Source organism: Aphelocoma coerulescens (genome assembly GCF_041296385.1).
Source record: "Aphelocoma coerulescens isolate FSJ_1873_10779 chromosome Z unlocalized genomic scaffold, UR_Acoe_1.0 ChrZ, whole genome shotgun sequence".
Lineage (NCBI taxonomy): Eukaryota > Metazoa > Chordata > Aves > Passeriformes > Corvidae > Aphelocoma > Aphelocoma coerulescens.
In genome coordinates, this window is record NW_027184085.1 from 43,473,728 (window position 1) to 43,490,228 (window position 16,501).

The 16,501-nt window shown below is 43.3% G+C and overlaps 1 protein-coding gene and 1 long non-coding RNA gene across 5 annotated transcripts in view; one reads left to right on the forward strand and one right to left on the reverse strand.

The window, feature by feature from the left end:
- The window catches only part of ISOC1 (isochorismatase domain containing 1), a 16,963-nt gene extending 13,094 nt beyond the window's left edge, over nt 1-3,869 (reverse strand). The window contains exon 1 of one of the 2 annotated variants that reach the window (XR_011147635.1): nt 2,761-3,869. Coding sequence is in view for 1 of the 2 variants with exons in the window: in XM_069000946.1 (XP_068857047.1) it covers nt 2,761-3,060 (300 nt within the window). In the remaining variant the exon portion in view is untranslated. The remainder of the gene's footprint in view (nt 1-2,760) is intronic. The other variant, XM_069000946.1, reaches the window with a different exon arrangement.
- LOC138103015 (uncharacterized) lies at nt 3,247-15,889 on the forward strand. 3 transcript variants are annotated; one of them, XR_011147637.1, is made up of 3 exons: nt 3,247-3,325; nt 5,831-5,989; nt 6,154-15,889. It is a non-coding gene; the product is annotated as an uncharacterized lncRNA (long non-coding RNA). The 3 variants fall into 3 exon arrangements; XR_011147636.1 differs by lacking the exon at nt 3,247-3,325 and adding an exon at nt 3,983-5,098; XR_011147638.1 differs by lacking the exon at nt 3,247-3,325 and adding an exon at nt 3,983-5,098 and having other exon boundaries at nt 5,831-5,911.
- Nucleotides 15,890-16,501: the final 612 nt, after the last annotated feature.

A 16,501-nucleotide genomic window follows, 5' to 3' on the forward strand; every position in this document is an offset into this window, starting at 1 on the left:
GCAAGACACAAACATTTTTGTAGCACTATTTAACAGTATTTAGAGGAGATTAAAGTGGTCCTGCATTCTCTCACCCAAAGTATAAATATTATTCTGTTAAAAGACTTCTAAAAGACTGAAAATTTATGAAAAGCAGATGACTCCTGTCAGCTAGTACTCAGTCCCTCCAGTTGGGAAAGGCCTGAGGAAATGTCCCTCTTCACTGCAAGTCTGTGGTTGAAGCGATGTGAGTTGAGGAGTGGCAGCCAGGCAGAACATCACTATGTAGCGCACCCCACCAGCCTGCCTAACACTGTGGGGCCATCAAAACCTTAAATGGCTGTTTCATGTCAGGACACCCAAAATAAACAAATGTACATATATGAGGATGGTACAAAGGCATAAAACAACTGGGGAGCAAATGTCCCAGTAAAGACCAAGCCTTGAACTGAGTTCATGGAGTGGCTTTCCAAGGGCAGCATATGGCAATTTCTCCATGGGATTACTGGCCCCCTCAGCTGCAGGGACTGGAAATTGAAACAGCCCAGTCAAACATCATTTGATGCTGACATTTTGTGAGCTATTGCATCAAAAGGCATCCTTCTATGACAGGTCTGCACAGGAATCAAAACAGAAGGATACCATTCCAGAGCTTATGGGCACTAGCTGCCCTAAAGGTTAAAATGCCACCTCCAACTAAATGCATACATGTGCTTCAAAAAACATGCATATAAAAACACTGAAATTATTGTCTAGGGATACAGATGCTAGCATCTGTGAGTTCTAATTTCAAACCAAAAATATCTTCCTAAATATGCAAGTCTAATCACAGCAGCAAGCAAAAGTTGTCCCTCTTGAAACATACATCCAAAACAGTGATTCAACTGAATACGCCACACACAGAGTTAACAAATCAATGTTGTGTGTAACTGCAGATAAAATATGAGGGAGGGAGGAAGGGAGGAAAGGAGGGAGGGAGTGAAGGGAAAAAAGGGCATATAATATAAGTGGCAATGCCTGAATGAATATACAGCAAGTATAATATTCCCATCACTAAGTCCTAAAGGTCTTAAAAAGCACAGCTGTGTCTGTATCATACCAAATATTCCTCAAACAAGTGATCTCTGAGCACCTGTCTCTGGCTTAAGGCAAGCTGACTGACATCATTGTAATGTCTCAGTTGAGATGTCTTCAGCTCATTCACAGCTGCTGAAACATATCAAGGAATAACCCACAAATACCATCCTATTCATATCAGCAGCTGCAACTGTCACATCAGGACTGGTATAGACAGGCAATCAAACAGGAAATAATGCATAAAATACTGGTTCATCCTGAATCTCTGCAGCCAAAGCTGTTTAGCACATTTGCACCCTGGGAATGATGTATCCTTCCTTGTCTCAATACTGACCTTTATTCCAACAGATATGTTCTGCTACAAATGCTTGGGCTGCATTTACAGTTTCAGTGCAGAAGGCATCTGCCAGAGAGTCTTTGCAGAGTAGTGTTATGCGTGCACAAATAAGAATCAAAATTCTAACCTGCAACACTGTTACATGCCCAGATTACACAAATTCTGTTTTTAAAACCCTTGCTTTAATTAGCACCCGTATCAACTCTTTTTGCAAGTTGGAAACACTGTCCCTTTCCAGTTTTTCTGATTGGGCCCCCGTAAATTCTGTTTACAACACAGAAAAAGTTTTAAACTGAATATGATGAGTGTATGAGAGTTAATAATAAAGAATAAAATAAGTTATTAAACTAGTTTGCTCTTCTCAACCATTCTTTCCATTCATAGACTTAAGGAAAAAAAAAAAAAGATTCCAAAGGCATTCTTGATGTACAGTGTAAGCAAACAGGCCACCCTGAGAGTTTATGGGTACAAGACACTATGATTAAGCAGAGTTTACAAACAGCATTTATTAGCCATTTCTGAAAACATTAAGAGAGACAATCAATGTTTCAGCTTTTATGATACCACTTTTCCAACTTCTTAGAAACGTCAGCTAGACAAACTAAAACTTCTTAATTATAAATTTAAAAAGAATGTTCTGAATGAAAACAACAATGATGTGGAGCTTATTACTGGGATTTGTTTTGGTTTGTTGAGTTTTTTTAAGTTGAATTCTTGGATACTGGAAAAAGGAAGAAGCAATGTGTTCTGAATGGAAGTATTACAGCACAGCTTGCACCAATCTCTAGTGGGCATAAAGGTATCTTCATAGGAGAACATCTGTAACTGCGTCTGTCTGGCAGTCTGGCTTCCTGGTTTGTGGCTACAGAACTATACAGCTATAAACCTGTATGTCGAAAAGGGCTTTTAGAGGCCAAGAGGGGTACAGAGGTCCTGACGAACTACAATCCAAGGTGCCGAGTTCTGGCACAGCACACGTCACCGGCACCCCTTGAGTTTCTACCTTGCAGCATTACCTCCGGTTAAGGCCGGGTAGCACTAGCCGCCTGATTTAACAGAGAGCATCGATTACTTCAGCGACCTGACTTGTTTTCCCATTCATGACGCCAAGTAAGTTCTGGCTCTCTGAACGCAAAGCCCAGTTACCACACGCGTCTGGCGCAAAGCGCACCTGCCTCCCCGCCTTACAAAAACAAAAGTTTCCACGGAGAAGCCAGTCAGCGCGGGCTGTGGGGGCTGCGCCCACAGTCCCAGCCCGCTCCAGAATCCCCCGTTTCTCCCGGAAGGGGCCGGGAGCTGCCGCGGCGGGACTGCCCGCCCTCACACGCACCTGTGGCGGCCGGCACTGCCGCGCCGCCGGGTCTCACCTGGATCTGCAGCGGGACCAGGCGCACCTTGCAGCGCTCGTTGACCAGGAAGCCCTTCGGCAGGTCGATGTACTGGCTCCACTCCTCGGCGAAGAGCTGCACCACGAACTTGCGGTGCATGTCTATCTGGTCCCCGTACAGGCTGAGGAACTTCTGGATCAGCAGCTCGTAGCCAGCGCCGTGGGGCACACTGGAGGGCCGCGCGAAAACCGAAAAGCAGAAGAGGACGGGCACGGAGCCGCCGCCCGCTGGCGCGCAGCCCCCGCCGCCCGGAGCAGCGCCCGGCTCCGCCGCCGCCATCTTCAGGGACCGCCGCGCCGAGCCCCGCCAGCTCGCTGCGGTCCCTGCCGCCGCTCCTCCTCCCGCCGCCTCCTCCCCCAGGCCGGCCGGGCGGTGCCGGCGGGCCCCAATCCCCGCCGCGGCTGCTCCTGCTCCTCCTCCCTGCTATGGGGCTCGGCCCTGCCCCGGAACCCCACGGGGTCGAGGGCGCCGCCGGGCGCCTCTGTGGGGCGAACGCGGGTTCCTTTGGGCGGGGGAGACGGTGCCTTCGCTGCTCAGGCGGACGGTGAGAGGAGCAGTCCCAGGCGGGAGCTCCCGCCCTCGTCCGGGCCGGCGGAGGGAGCCCGTGTCTCCCAGAGCGGGGCAAAGGGACACCGCCGCTGTGGCGGCCCCAGCACGGCCGGCGGGGCCCTCGCAGGGTCGTGCCCCGGGGCAGAGCCCGCCGCGGGGGGCGCGGGGCAGGGCGCGCTCGGAGCGCGGGCGGACGCCGGGCCCATCCACAGCGGGGACGCGCGGCCGCGTCCCGTGGAAGCTGGGGAGGAAACCTGTTGGTAGAGCCTGAAACGTGCCCGGTTGCTTTGGAGAGTGATCCACCCCGATCTGGACGGGGAACTGGTAGCTTCAATTCTCGCACGAGGCTTCTTTCGGAATTGCCGGTTTCTGAAGAGCGGGAGGTGCCCGAGCAGCGGCCCCGAGCCTGCAGCTCCATCCACGGATGGGGGGAAGTCAGCAGAATAGAACGCATCCCCGTGTTTTTTCCTTCCCAGCTTCGTGCTCTCTACTATGTTTATTTTTACTCCAGGAATGACTGACAGCTGAAATTGTTGCCCGTATTTTTGCCATAATTACCAGATTTTTCTGTTATACTAAAGTGTGCTTGGGGAAAAATATCTGAGTCGTGTGATACATGCATAGAAGGAAAATACTCTCTGTTAAAAACAAGTGGATGCTTTCATGCACTATGCCAATGCAGTGGCAGCACCATCAAGGTTAATGCATGTCTGCCTGGCTAAATATCAACAAACTGAAGCACAGAGTTGATTAGGAGGATGGAGCAGCTCTCCTGTGAGGAAAGACTAAGAGAATTGGAATTTTTCAGCCTGGAGAAGAGAAGACTAGGGTAACCTAATTGCAGCGCTCCAGTACCTGGAGGGGGCCTACAAGAAAGATGGAGAGGGACTTTTAACAGGGCATGTAGTGACAGTGCAAAGGGTAAATGTCTTCAAACTGGACGAGAGTAGGTTTAGATTAGGTATGAGGAGGAAATTCTCTACTGTGAGGAACGGGCTGCCCAGAGAAACAGTGGATGTCCCATCCCTGGAAGTGTTCAAGGCCAGGCTAGATGGAATTCTTGAGCAACCTGGTCTAGTGAAAGGTGTCCCTGTTCAAAGCCGGGGGTTTGGAGCTAGGTGATCTTTAAGGTCTCTTCCAACCCCAGGCCATTCTATGATTCTTTGAAAGTTGTTCTCAGGCTTTACTGAAAACAGAAATTTGGAGCTGTTTTGTTAAATGACAGAATTATGTTTTCACTAGTTTATTGGTTTGTTGGATTTTTTCACTAGAAAATACTCTGTTGATATGATTTGATGTGAAAATTGCAAGCATAAGTAGTCTTTTGCAGTTATTTATTTACTCACCTGTGTACTCACTAGACGCTGAAGCAACATGAAGTGATTATTTTATACACTACCTAAGAAACAAATGTGTAATGGCACCTGCACATTACAGGAAAAACATTGAAGTTATACTGTGTCTAGGCAGAAATAACACATACTAAGGTTTTAAAAGGATTCAATCACAAGTCTAAAATATTCATTGTTTCTGTCTTCTCTTACTGCCAGTGAAATCAGTGGTTTCATACAGAATTTCCACCTCCTTTCCAAAGAAGATAGTGTAAAACTTATGTATTCAGTCTAACTGAACACATCTCTGTGGTTAAGAAATACTTCTTAAAGAGTGAAGAGCCTGTCCAACTGCGTTTGGTTTAAACACTGGATCCCATCCTGCATAGGACAATATTTAGCTGGGAAGAAAAAGAAATTTTCACCTCTAAAATGAGGTGAATATTTAGGAGTATTAGGTGAATTATATATAACTTTATTCCACCTGTCAGCTATAAAAAATGTCCAGTAGCCAGGGTTCAGGGCTTATTTTAATTATTTGTCCATGCTTACTGTTCTGCAGATTTAATTTATTGATACAAACAGCCATTAATGCTGCTACAGTAGAGGAATATGGGGTGAACAATTTTATGGCCTAGTCATTAGCTGACTTGATTAAGTTCCAGTTTTCCAAAAGAAAAGGTGACAAATTGAATACACCAGTGAATTCTATTTATTTTCTGTGACTTAAATTGGTTTCCATTTCTTAATTTGTACTTTATTTTAATTGAGTGCAGTTCCAAAATTTAATATACTTTTAAAACATAGCATGGGTAGTGGTTTTGTGGATTAATGGTGCCTTTTAAATGGATTTCCTTTTTCCATTATAGCAAGATAGATATATCTGTATTAACAAAATAGGCCATAGCAAGTCCTTACTTTTCTACAACTGCTGTCTATAATGAATACAACTGGATAAAAATCGCTCCATTATTATGCAGAACACATAATGTATTTTAGTATGTTCGCCAGATTCAAGCTTACTTAAATAACAGAAAAAGTTTTGCTAACAGGATTAAATTTATGCAATGACAAGGAACTGGCAAGGCAGTACCCGCATTCATCCGAAACCTGGATAACGAGGGGTTTTTCTACTGCAGCTGACCATTGCTCCCGCTGTTGCCCCGCAGGTCGAGGACCCAGAGACGCAGAGCAGGGCAGATCCTCCCTCCCTGCATGAGGTCTCTCAGGCAGAGGAGCACAGCTGCCAGGTCCGTGCACACACAAAAAGGCAACAGCCATAGCTGCTTTCCTTACCACACAACCCATCTGTCCTTACCAAGTGACAGGTAATCTTGGCCTTGGTCTGTGTCTTGTCTCTGCTTGTATCATATTGTACTGCCTTGGATCTTTTCATGTTTCAAATTCTCTCTCTTACACCACAGCTTCACAGTCAGTCTTTTCACAGGTGGTTTAAATTTTCTTCTTTCTTTCTTTCTTTCTTTTTGAGTAGCTGCCTGTGCTTGGAGAGTATTGGCCCATAGAGGAAATCACTTCAGGAGCAAGCAGATTTCAGACTTTGTTTTTCCTTGCCGGCTTTGGTCATCTTCCGTTATCAAGGGATCACCCTGAGATACAAACTTGGGAAGCATGCTTTCCTAGCACCACCAGCTGTATGTAAGTTGGATTCAATAACCTTTCATGTGTCTCTTAATCATACAGCTCCTGTGGCAGCTGCAGAGGTATCACACTATTACAAATATGAGGCTTAGCTCACCTACAAAATCCAGCATAGCATTTTTTGCTTCACAGAAAGAAAAGACTATAATGCAGGAGAGTATGATGCACCACAGAGGAAAAATATCCAATGATCCCCATTACATTAACTTAAAGCAAACATGGTACTTTTTTCTCAGTTTGAGTAACACAGGTGTGTAACAGCATTTGTAACACATCTCTTTGGCATTTCACATTGCAAGTAATGTGTCATCAGTCCTTGTACACAATAAAGAAAAATGTTGCTTCTGCTAGAAATTCAGTGTTAACCACATCATGTCATTTAGGCTGTATTTTGATATCCTAAATTCCTTTCCTATCTATAACAGCACTTGGAACAGGATAGTAAGTAGAATGTGACAATGGTAGCCATGGAATCATAGTCATAGAATTGTTTATGTTTGAATAGACCAGTATGATCATTGAGTCCGACTGTAATATAATGCCATGAGGCAGAGCTAAAATATAGACAAGACCCTATTTTTATTTTACTAGTACCAAAAATGTGAAAATTCAAGTTCTTATGGAAAAAAATACCACTGTCAAAGCACTCTGCTGAATTTAAACTGTTTTTTTCTTTCTTTTGCTAAAGCAAATTTTATTAAAATGATGATGCTACAATAGAAGCTTAATTACCAAACTCAGCTGGTTTTTTCTGTAGGAATTTAAAGGATTTAAGTTGGGAACATTTACGCTATTATGAGGCAGCCATGTTCAAGTTTTCTTGGATAAACCAGCCCAGCTTTCTACTCATGAAATATATAAAGGTAGAATGTAGAAAAATATATAAAGAGCTTACTCACGGATAGTCATACAACTGTTTTCACAGTGATATGTGACGATAAAGTGTCTTAGACCTATTTTCAGATATGGTAGCCCCACATTTCCACCAATATAAATAATTACATGTGTCTTCATTACTAGCATTAAATGTGGTATGGTAATTCTGTTTAAGCACCGTCTTAGTGAGTATGTTTTGCCTTTGTCTGAATCACAAAACACAGCAGACAAAGTTATCAGAATTTGGTAATTAGTTCTTCAAGATTAAGTATTGTGACTATATATTTTCAGGGCACAGAATAATTTGGAATTGCACCAGATGTTGGTCAAAAAATTCAGTTAAGTTTCCTTTTGAGATATGTTTATTACCAAAAGATTTGCAGTGTCATTGATGTAAGTGTACAAACATGCTTTACCAGTCAAACAGAGACCAAATAGGAGAGGGCCTTTTTCATCTCCTGGTGTCAGACTAGCTAATGACAGTGGCAGAGATCTTAGAATCTGTTTTGTTGTCTGCAGGCTGATAAGCCTGAAAACTTACAGCATTTCTTTTATGATTTAATTGATCTGCATCTTTTGCAGTCACTCTTCCATCATCTTTATATATATTAGGTTTTGGGGGTTATTCAGTTTCTCCTTAAATTTTCCTTTCAACTAATAATGTTTGGTCACATGGGACACCAGTTTCCATAGTTTTGAGTGTTGTCTTTACTGTGCCTGTTGCTTGATCCACAGTTTAATTTTATGACTTTGATGACTGGCACATTTTTAGATCAAATAAGCTTTAGTCACAAACCACTCTTGAAAGAATTTTCTGTGCAAGTCCTTCCTCCTTTGGGTTGTGTTGTTTCTCTCCACTTCAGCATAACTCTTTTAGTCCTGTAATCCTGTTACACATTCAGGTGCCACTTTGTTGTTTTGTTGTTGTTGTGGGTTTTTTATTATTATTTTGTTTATAACCCGGAAATGCTCCATTTGGGGCATTTGTAGAGTTTCCACAATCTCAACAAACCTTTTGCATTCATACTTGGAAGAATTTGTGTACTACTCATCGGGTGGTATCTTTTCATCTAGTCACATCTTAGCAGTTATAGACCTTCCCAGTCTTTCTAGTTGACTGGACAAAGATCTAGGAAGCTATGAGACAAGTCTAGGTTCCCCAAGGAACTAGTTTGTCAAACTTTGAAGATTTTCTCCTGCAAATTAGGTGTTTGTTCGTGAATGAGTGGCTTCCAGGTCCTCTTCCTTTCCAGTTTTGTTGCCACCTCTGCTGTTGTCTTCATGCTTTGGCATCCGGTTTCTGTCCCCAGCTGTCATGGCTTTTGCTTTTTTGAACAATAGCTGTAATAAGTGTATACCTATGTGTTCATATAACTAATATCTAATAGTACAAACCTGATGTAGTTCTATATATATGTAGCCTTTCCCATGCTAGAAGTTATAAGTTGTGTCAAGGGCATTTGGTAAAATGGGACACTTCTTCCACAAATGAGAGTAGTTCAATTTATTGAATTATACTGTCTTTGTAAGTGTTGTACATGGAATCACAAACGCTGTTCATTTTCTCAAACTATCACTGTTTTATTAATTTAATACCTACTTTGCTTCTAATTGTAAACTGTGTGACCTTTTTGTAATAACTAAAGCAGTAGTGTACTGATTAGAGAAAGGAAATTATTTGATACATTTTAATAATCAGAACATTTAAGCTCTTCTTCAGCTATCAAAGATGAGTTGATTGAGTTGTCACAGTCTGAAGGCAGAACCAAGTTTGCAATAACTATCCTTTTCCTCTCCGGTTTAGCTTAGTTCTTAGTCAACTCTTTGAAGACATTAAATTCAGCCAACGGCATTATTTAAATTAAAAGAAACCTCCAGGAATAGTTACTAATGGCATTTTTCATAATACACCTGTTTTTATGGGCTGCAAAACCTTCTGAACTGTCTGTTTTGGGATTCTAGAAATAGCTGACTCTCTGTGAAGGGTTTGCTCTGTATGTGTAGGCTGTTCCACCAGGAAAATACTGCTCAGGCACTGGGGATGGGAGCAATCCAGTTTGAGGCAGTGCTTTAACCATCAAGGACACAGTCCAGCAGCAGTCAGACCAGAAAAGCAGAGCAGTTTAAGAACAGCCCAGTCTCTAGCAATGAGGAAAGATCCCAGGTCAAGCCAAAGTCAGGACAGCAGGTCAGGGTTACAATCATAGAATCACAGAATCATAAAATGGCCTGCATTGGAATGGACCTTAAAGGTCATCTACCCCCATGCTCCCTGCTTTGGACAGGGACACCTTTCACTAGACCAGGTTGCTCAAATGCCCATCCAGCCTGGCCTTGAACATTTCCAGGGTGGGACACCCACAATTTCCTGGGCAACCTGTTCCAGTGCTTCACCACCCTCACAGCAAAGAATTTCTTCCTAACAGCTAATCTAAACCTACTCTCTTTCCATTTAAAGCCATTCCCCCTTGTTCTGTCACATCCTTGTAAAAGTTTCCTCTCCAGACTTCTTGTAGGCCCCCTTTATGTCCTGGAAGGTCACAGTTAGGTCACCCAGAAGCCTTCTCTTTTCCAGGTTGAACAATCACAATTCCCTCAGCCATTCCTCATAAGAGAAATGCTCCATCCCTTTAAACAGACTGGTGTCCCTCCTCTGTACCCACTCCAACAGGTCCCTGTCCTTCCTGTGCTGGGACCCCAGAGCTGGATGCAGTGTTCCAGGTGGGGTCTCACCAGAGCAGAGCAGAGGGGCAGAATCCCCTCCCTCCCCTGCTGCCCACGATGCTTTGGATGCAGCCCAGGGCACATTTGGCTCTCTGGGCTGTGAGTGCCCATGGCTGGGTCATGTCCAGCCTCTCACCCACCAGCACCCCCAAGTCCTTCTCCCCAGGGCTGCTCTCCATCTGTTCATCCCCAGCCTGTGCTGGTACCAGGGGTTGCCATAGGCCAGGTGCAACACCTTGCACTTGGTCTTGTTAAAAATCATGAGATTCCCATGGATAGTGGGAATTCTGTCTTGTCCAGATCTCTCTGGATGCCATTCTGTCCTTCAGGTGTCTCAGCTGCACCACTCAGGTTGGCGTTATCTGCAAATTTGCTGAGGGTGCACTCAATCCTGACGTCTGTGTCATCAATGAAGATACTGAATATAATGAAGATTATAATTAAATAATACTGATCCCTGTATGGACCCCTGAGGGACTTGTTACCGATGTCTGTCAGGACTCTGAGCTGTTGACCACCACCTTCTGGATGTGGTCATCCAACCAATTCCTTATCCACTGAACAGTTCACCAGTCAAATCCATCTCTCTGTAATTTAGAGATAGGGAAGTTGTGGGAAACCATGTCAAAGACTTTACAGAAGTTCAGATAAATGACATCTTAACCCTTCCAATTGTCCACTAACGTGGTCACTCCATCATTCAAGGCCACTGGGTTGATCAGGCGGGACTTGCCCTTGGTGAAGCCATGCTGGCTGTCTTGAATCACCTCCCTGTTCTCCATGTGCCTTAGCACAGCTTCTAGAAGAATCTGTTCCATGGTCTTCCCAGGCACAGAGGTGAGGTTGCCAGGGTTCTCCTTTCTACCCTTTTAAAAGATGGGTACAGTGTTTCTTGCCCTTTTTCCAGTCACCTGGGATTTCCCCTGATCACCATGATTTTTTAAATACCATGGAGAGTGGCTTGGCAACTACATCAGCCAATTCCCTCAGGATTCTGGGATGCACCTCATTTGGTCCCACAGACTTACATGCATTTAGATTCCTCAGGGGGTCATGAACCAGATCTTCGCTTACCATGGGAGGAACTTTGCTCCCACAGTCCCCATTCTGCTGTCCATCCACTCGAGAGATGTGAAAACAGAGGTAGCCATTGAAAACTGAGGCAAAAAATTGTTGAGTACATCATCCTTCCCCTCACCCATTGTTAACAGTTTTCCAGCATTATTTATAAGGACATGGGAAGGTTCTTTGACCTTCCTTTTCTGGTTAGCATACCTGTAGAAGACCCTCCTGTTATTCTTCGCATTCCTTGCTAGGTTCAGTTCTAGCTTTGCCTTGGTCTTCCTCAACTTCCTCACTCAATCCTATACAACCGGACTTCATGCCTATACTTTTCCCAGGTTACCTGTTGTCATTTCTACTGCTTATGCATTTGCCTCTTTCCTTTTATTTTGACCAGCAGTTCCCTACTAAGCCATGCTGGTCTCTAGCCTTCCTTGCCTAGTTTCGTGCTTAGAATCAGCAAGGTACCGTCAGGGCTCAGTGATACCCATAACATCCATCAAAGATCACTCAAATGTCTGAGGAGAGAAGCACCTCCCTATCAAAGGCAGGAAGGGCCTTAGGAGGCAGCTTGCCCTCTCTTCCCCCGCAGCTGGGTGCCAGACCCCTGTGAAAACAGATTGAAGAGCCTGTTGATGCACAAAAGGTTTTGACATGAGGTCTGTAATTGTGTAGTGTGTAGCATGAAGTATGAAGCATGAAGTATGCTATAGATTTGGCACATACATCATCAGATGAACAATTAGCCTTCAACTTTTTAAAATAAAAATAGATTACTGTCATGGTTTCATCCCAGCCAGCAACCTAGCCCTACGCAGCCGCTCACTCACTCCCACATCAGCAGGACTGGGGAAAGAACTGTAAGGATAAAAGCTGGAAAACTTAGGGGTTGAGATAAAGCCAGTGGGTTGAGGTAAAGCCAGTTTAATTGGGAAAGCAAAAGGAATACAAACAAGCAACTCAAAACAAGAAATTCATTCAGTGCTTCCCATGTGCAGGCAGGCATTTAGCCATCTCCAAGAGAGCAGGGGCCCATTACATGTGATGGTTACTTGGGAAGACAAATGACAAATCCCTCCAAACCTTTTCTTCCTCCTTCTTCCGCCCAGTACATATACTGAGCATGATGTGGTGTATATACGTGGGATATGATATGAAATCCCCTTTGGTCAGTTGGGGTCACCTGTCCTGGCTGTGTCTCCTCCCAGCCTCCCATGCACCCTCAAATTCCTTGCCATCATGGCAGTATGACAAACAGAAAAGGCCTTGGCTCTGTGCAAGCCCTGCTCAGCAATAACAAAAACATCTCTATATTATCAACCCTGTGCTCAGCGCAGATCAACAACACAGCCCCATACTTGACACTGTGATGACATAATAAATTATACCCCGACCAAAACCACCACAACTAGTTACAGCTAAACTCTGTAATGTGAATTTATATACAACAGAATTCTTGCCCTCTGCTCCTTTCTCAAAGTGAATAGCTACCCAAATCAACAAGGTGCTTCTATCACATTGTGCCTTTGCATTTTCTTTTGACATGCTTTCCTCTTTGGCAGGCTTTGACCTACATTGGAAAGTGTAGTTCCACTGATATGAAATGTATCAGCCAATTGTAAGAGAGAGGAAACTGTCAAAGGTTTTTAAAGAGAAAAGAAATATTTTCTGTCTGTTCTTTTACTGTCAGCATTTATCTCCATTTTATCTATTTTTAAATCAGTCACTCCAGTCCTCAGTTTCCCAGTTCTAAATATTTTATTTTGAGGATGTAATTTACTAACTCAATAGCTCTTTCAAAAGCTTTCTAACTTGATTACTGTCATTGGGAACATCTGCCTAACAAACTTCTGCATTAGCAGAATGTGGTTTTCATTTCTCAGGAGATTCATAGGTTTAATTCCAGGGCTCCTTAATCCATGAGTGATTTTGCATTACCAAAAAATTGTCCGTAGCCTCCTGTTACCTTAAAAGTAGCTTTTTAAAAAAAAAAATGGAATAACAGAACATAGGAGAAAGAAGAGGTCTGTAGCACAGATATTTTTAGCTAGCATCCATTGTAAGTATCTCTGAGAGATCAGGATGAATAACCTCATCGTCACTCCAGGTCTGCCGCCACCTGCACAATTAATAGGTCGTATTCATACGAGTGAAGCAGCCTGGCAGTTGACCCATTTTGCAAACACATACATAAATGTGTATGAGACCTTTAGTAGTTGCAACACTGTTTCTGGAGTCAGGCTTTATTGCTGTAGCACACAAATAAAAGCTGAAGCAAGGAAGGAAAAAAAAAAGCATTTTGTTTTTCTTAAAGCTCTTTGCAGGGATTTCTACCACGAGGAATAGGGTTTCTGTGACTGTTCAATGACGGGCTGCAAAAAGAGTATTTTTTGAAAGTTAAGACTAAAAACATCATTAATTTGGACAGGGTCTCATTAACAAAGAATGATGCAATGGAATATGCAGGGATAATATTATTTCCTGTGTGTGTTTCTGTGGGTTCCACTTAATGGTTTCCTCAGTGTTACTAAGAATTTCAATAGCTGAAATAATTTCCATTTTTCTTAATAATATTTGGGGTTTATTTAAAAATGGAATGACTACATGGATTGTTTGGGATTCAGAAAAGGAAACAAAAGCAGAAATCCAGTGCTGAATGCAAGGTTATGGCTTTGAGCTGTCTGTGTCGCCCGGTGTAATGTGAGAATTTGCAGTGAGAACCTCTGAAATGACCAGCACCTGCCAGATGTGTGAATTAGCAGTTATAAAACAAACTCTATTTGTTCGAAAAGCTTGTAGTAAGGTTTTTAAAAGCTGCAGTTTTGGAAATGACATAATTTTTTCAAATAACTCCTTCTTAGTGACTCCAATCTTAATATCACAGCAAATACCTAATTCTCTTGCAGATTAAGAAACATATGTGTAGAACTATTTTTACAACAGAATATCATCAAAACAAGTCATACATTTTCGTTTTAATATTTTATTGAATGCAACAGGCCTTTTAATAAATGCAACAATGCTATCTAGCGTAATGCTTCTGTTGATTTCACTGTGCAGTTTTAATGTACTGCTGGCTCCTATACTTGGAGTATTAATTTTTTAAATAGAGACAGGATGATGGTGACAGAAAGCAAGATACTGTGATTAATGGGTTGCAGAAAGAATGATTTCCACTTAAATTCTGAATATGCCTGAATATACAGGTTCTGAATGTAACTGTGGAAATTGCCAACAAAGCATGTACAGCACAGCTAACATGAGGGTTGTGGTCACCCACTGGCCGGCTGTGTAAATAAAAAGCTATTGGTAATTCCCTGAGTGTCCTCAATCTGTCCTGGAAAATGTTTTGTCTATGTTGGGGTTTTAGTTTAGTCCTAGTTTTTTTTCTGTTAAAGGAATTTTCTCCCATATGCATGTTGCTAGGGGACAAATGACTGTACTTAAGACAAAAGCAGCCCGTTTGGGGTTTGGGGGTGGGGTGGGCCTGGCTACTCTTTGTTTCACCTGGGCGTGTTGGGAGTTCGCTGTCAGCGTCTGGAGAGAGAAGCCGCGGAGAGAAGAGCTGCTGGTTCCCGTTTTCGGCGTCTTTCCTTTCTGCTGGAAACAACACCGGGATCCCAAGGCTGCTTTCCCTGCCCTGCTGGAGGCTGGGCTGTGGCCACCCTGCCCCGCTGCTGTTTCGAGCCTTCGCTGCGTTGTAGCCGTGCTCACCCTGCCTGCCTGGAGCCCCGGGGGGTTCCCCTTTTGGATACATCTCGTCTGCCACCCAGGATTTGTGTTTGTGCCTGCCGTTCCAGCCTGCTGTTCCGGGAGTCCAGGATCGGCTGCCCAGCGGTGTGTGAAGCTTTTTTGTTCCATCCTTCCCCGGGATCCCAGGTCACCGGTGCCGCATGCTCCCCGAGCTCGCTCCGGAGCGCCCCCTGCAGCCACGGGGGAACCATCGCACCTGCCCTGCTCACTGGGAGCCGCCAGCGCCCCTGCCGGCTGCGAGCGGAACTGCACCCGAGGGGAAAGGGCCCGACAGCCGAGAAGGCTGGGACTGGGTTTGTGTTTGCTGTTACTGCCAGAGTTGTTGTTGTTTTGTTCGACTGGTTATATATCTATATCTATATCTATATCTAGTAAAGAACTGTTATTCCTATTTCCCACATCTTTGCCTAAAGACCCTTGATTTCAAAATCATAATAACTCAGAGGGAAAGGGGTTATATCTGCCACTTCAAGGGAGGCTTCTGCCTTCCTTAGCAGACACCTGTCTTTCAAACCGAGACAGTCTACAAGCAGTTTTTAGAAAGTCCTTTTCTGACATTATTCTTTACGAAAGCACGGCAGAGATTATCTTAACTAGGTCAAAAGTTGTCTAAGAAGAACTTGTACTGAACATCACATAGAGACGTTCAAGAAAAATACAGACTACAGGATCAACATTTTAGTTAGGTAGTGTTTAATATTATGAGCTAGCTGAACAAAGTGAGTGATCTCAAAAATATTTCACAAACATTTGCTTTCTGTATGCCACATTTCTCATTTTAATACAGCAAACGAGGAGTGTCTTTAAACATAATCTGTACCTCTGGAGAAAACTTAGTATCTCAAGCTAGCTCAGAATATACCTGAAAAATGGCATAGGGACTCCTCGTTGTAGCAGAGATCTACCAAAATCAGACTGAGACAATGGTGAATCATACTTCATATTGCTTTTATCTGCAAATTTCCCAACAAAACCTCTTTGTTAATGGCAGATTATGGGAATTTGGGTAGATATAAGCTTCTCTTCACAAATACTGGATTTTTGTGGCTAGCAAAATGGAACTGGAGTTATTTTTTTGTACTCCAAGAGGTTGTTCTTATCTTGTGACAGAATATGTCTTTGTTACTGCAGAGATATATAACTGATTGCAGAGCTTTCACATGTTATCAATAAATTATTTTCTCTCTTTTATTTATGATTCTAATTAAATGCTTGTACAGAAACTGAGCTGAACGTATATGGCTACATTTTTCATGGCAATCTGTAGAATTACAAGCATTTGCAAAAAAACTTGGTTTTGTGTAATTCTAGGTGAGAGCTCAATTATCTCTGTGCTCCCAGCAAATGAGAATTAGATGCCTACGTGCTGACAGGAGATGGATTTAAGACATAATCTTCTCACTGTTCCCTACTAGTCAATTTAGGCAGTTCTTGCTCTTTGAGATGACTTCTGTGGATCTTATTTGCAGGCTTATAATTCTTCCCTCACATTTTTTAAGGCTCTGTTGTGGTATCCTGTGAATTTCACTCAGCATTTGAGCTCATGAGCTAGGCACTGAAACAATGCCTGCAGCAACTCCATTTCCTTCAGCTACTCAGCTGTGAAATGAGCAACTCTGCTCCTGATGCATGATAGCTGCAAATGAAGCAGGAACTTAGGTCTCTCTTGTTTAGTATCACAGAACTGCAGAACAGTTTGCATTGGAAGGGACCTTAAAGACTGTCTAGTTCCAAGTCCCTGTCATGGGCAGGGACACTTCCCACTA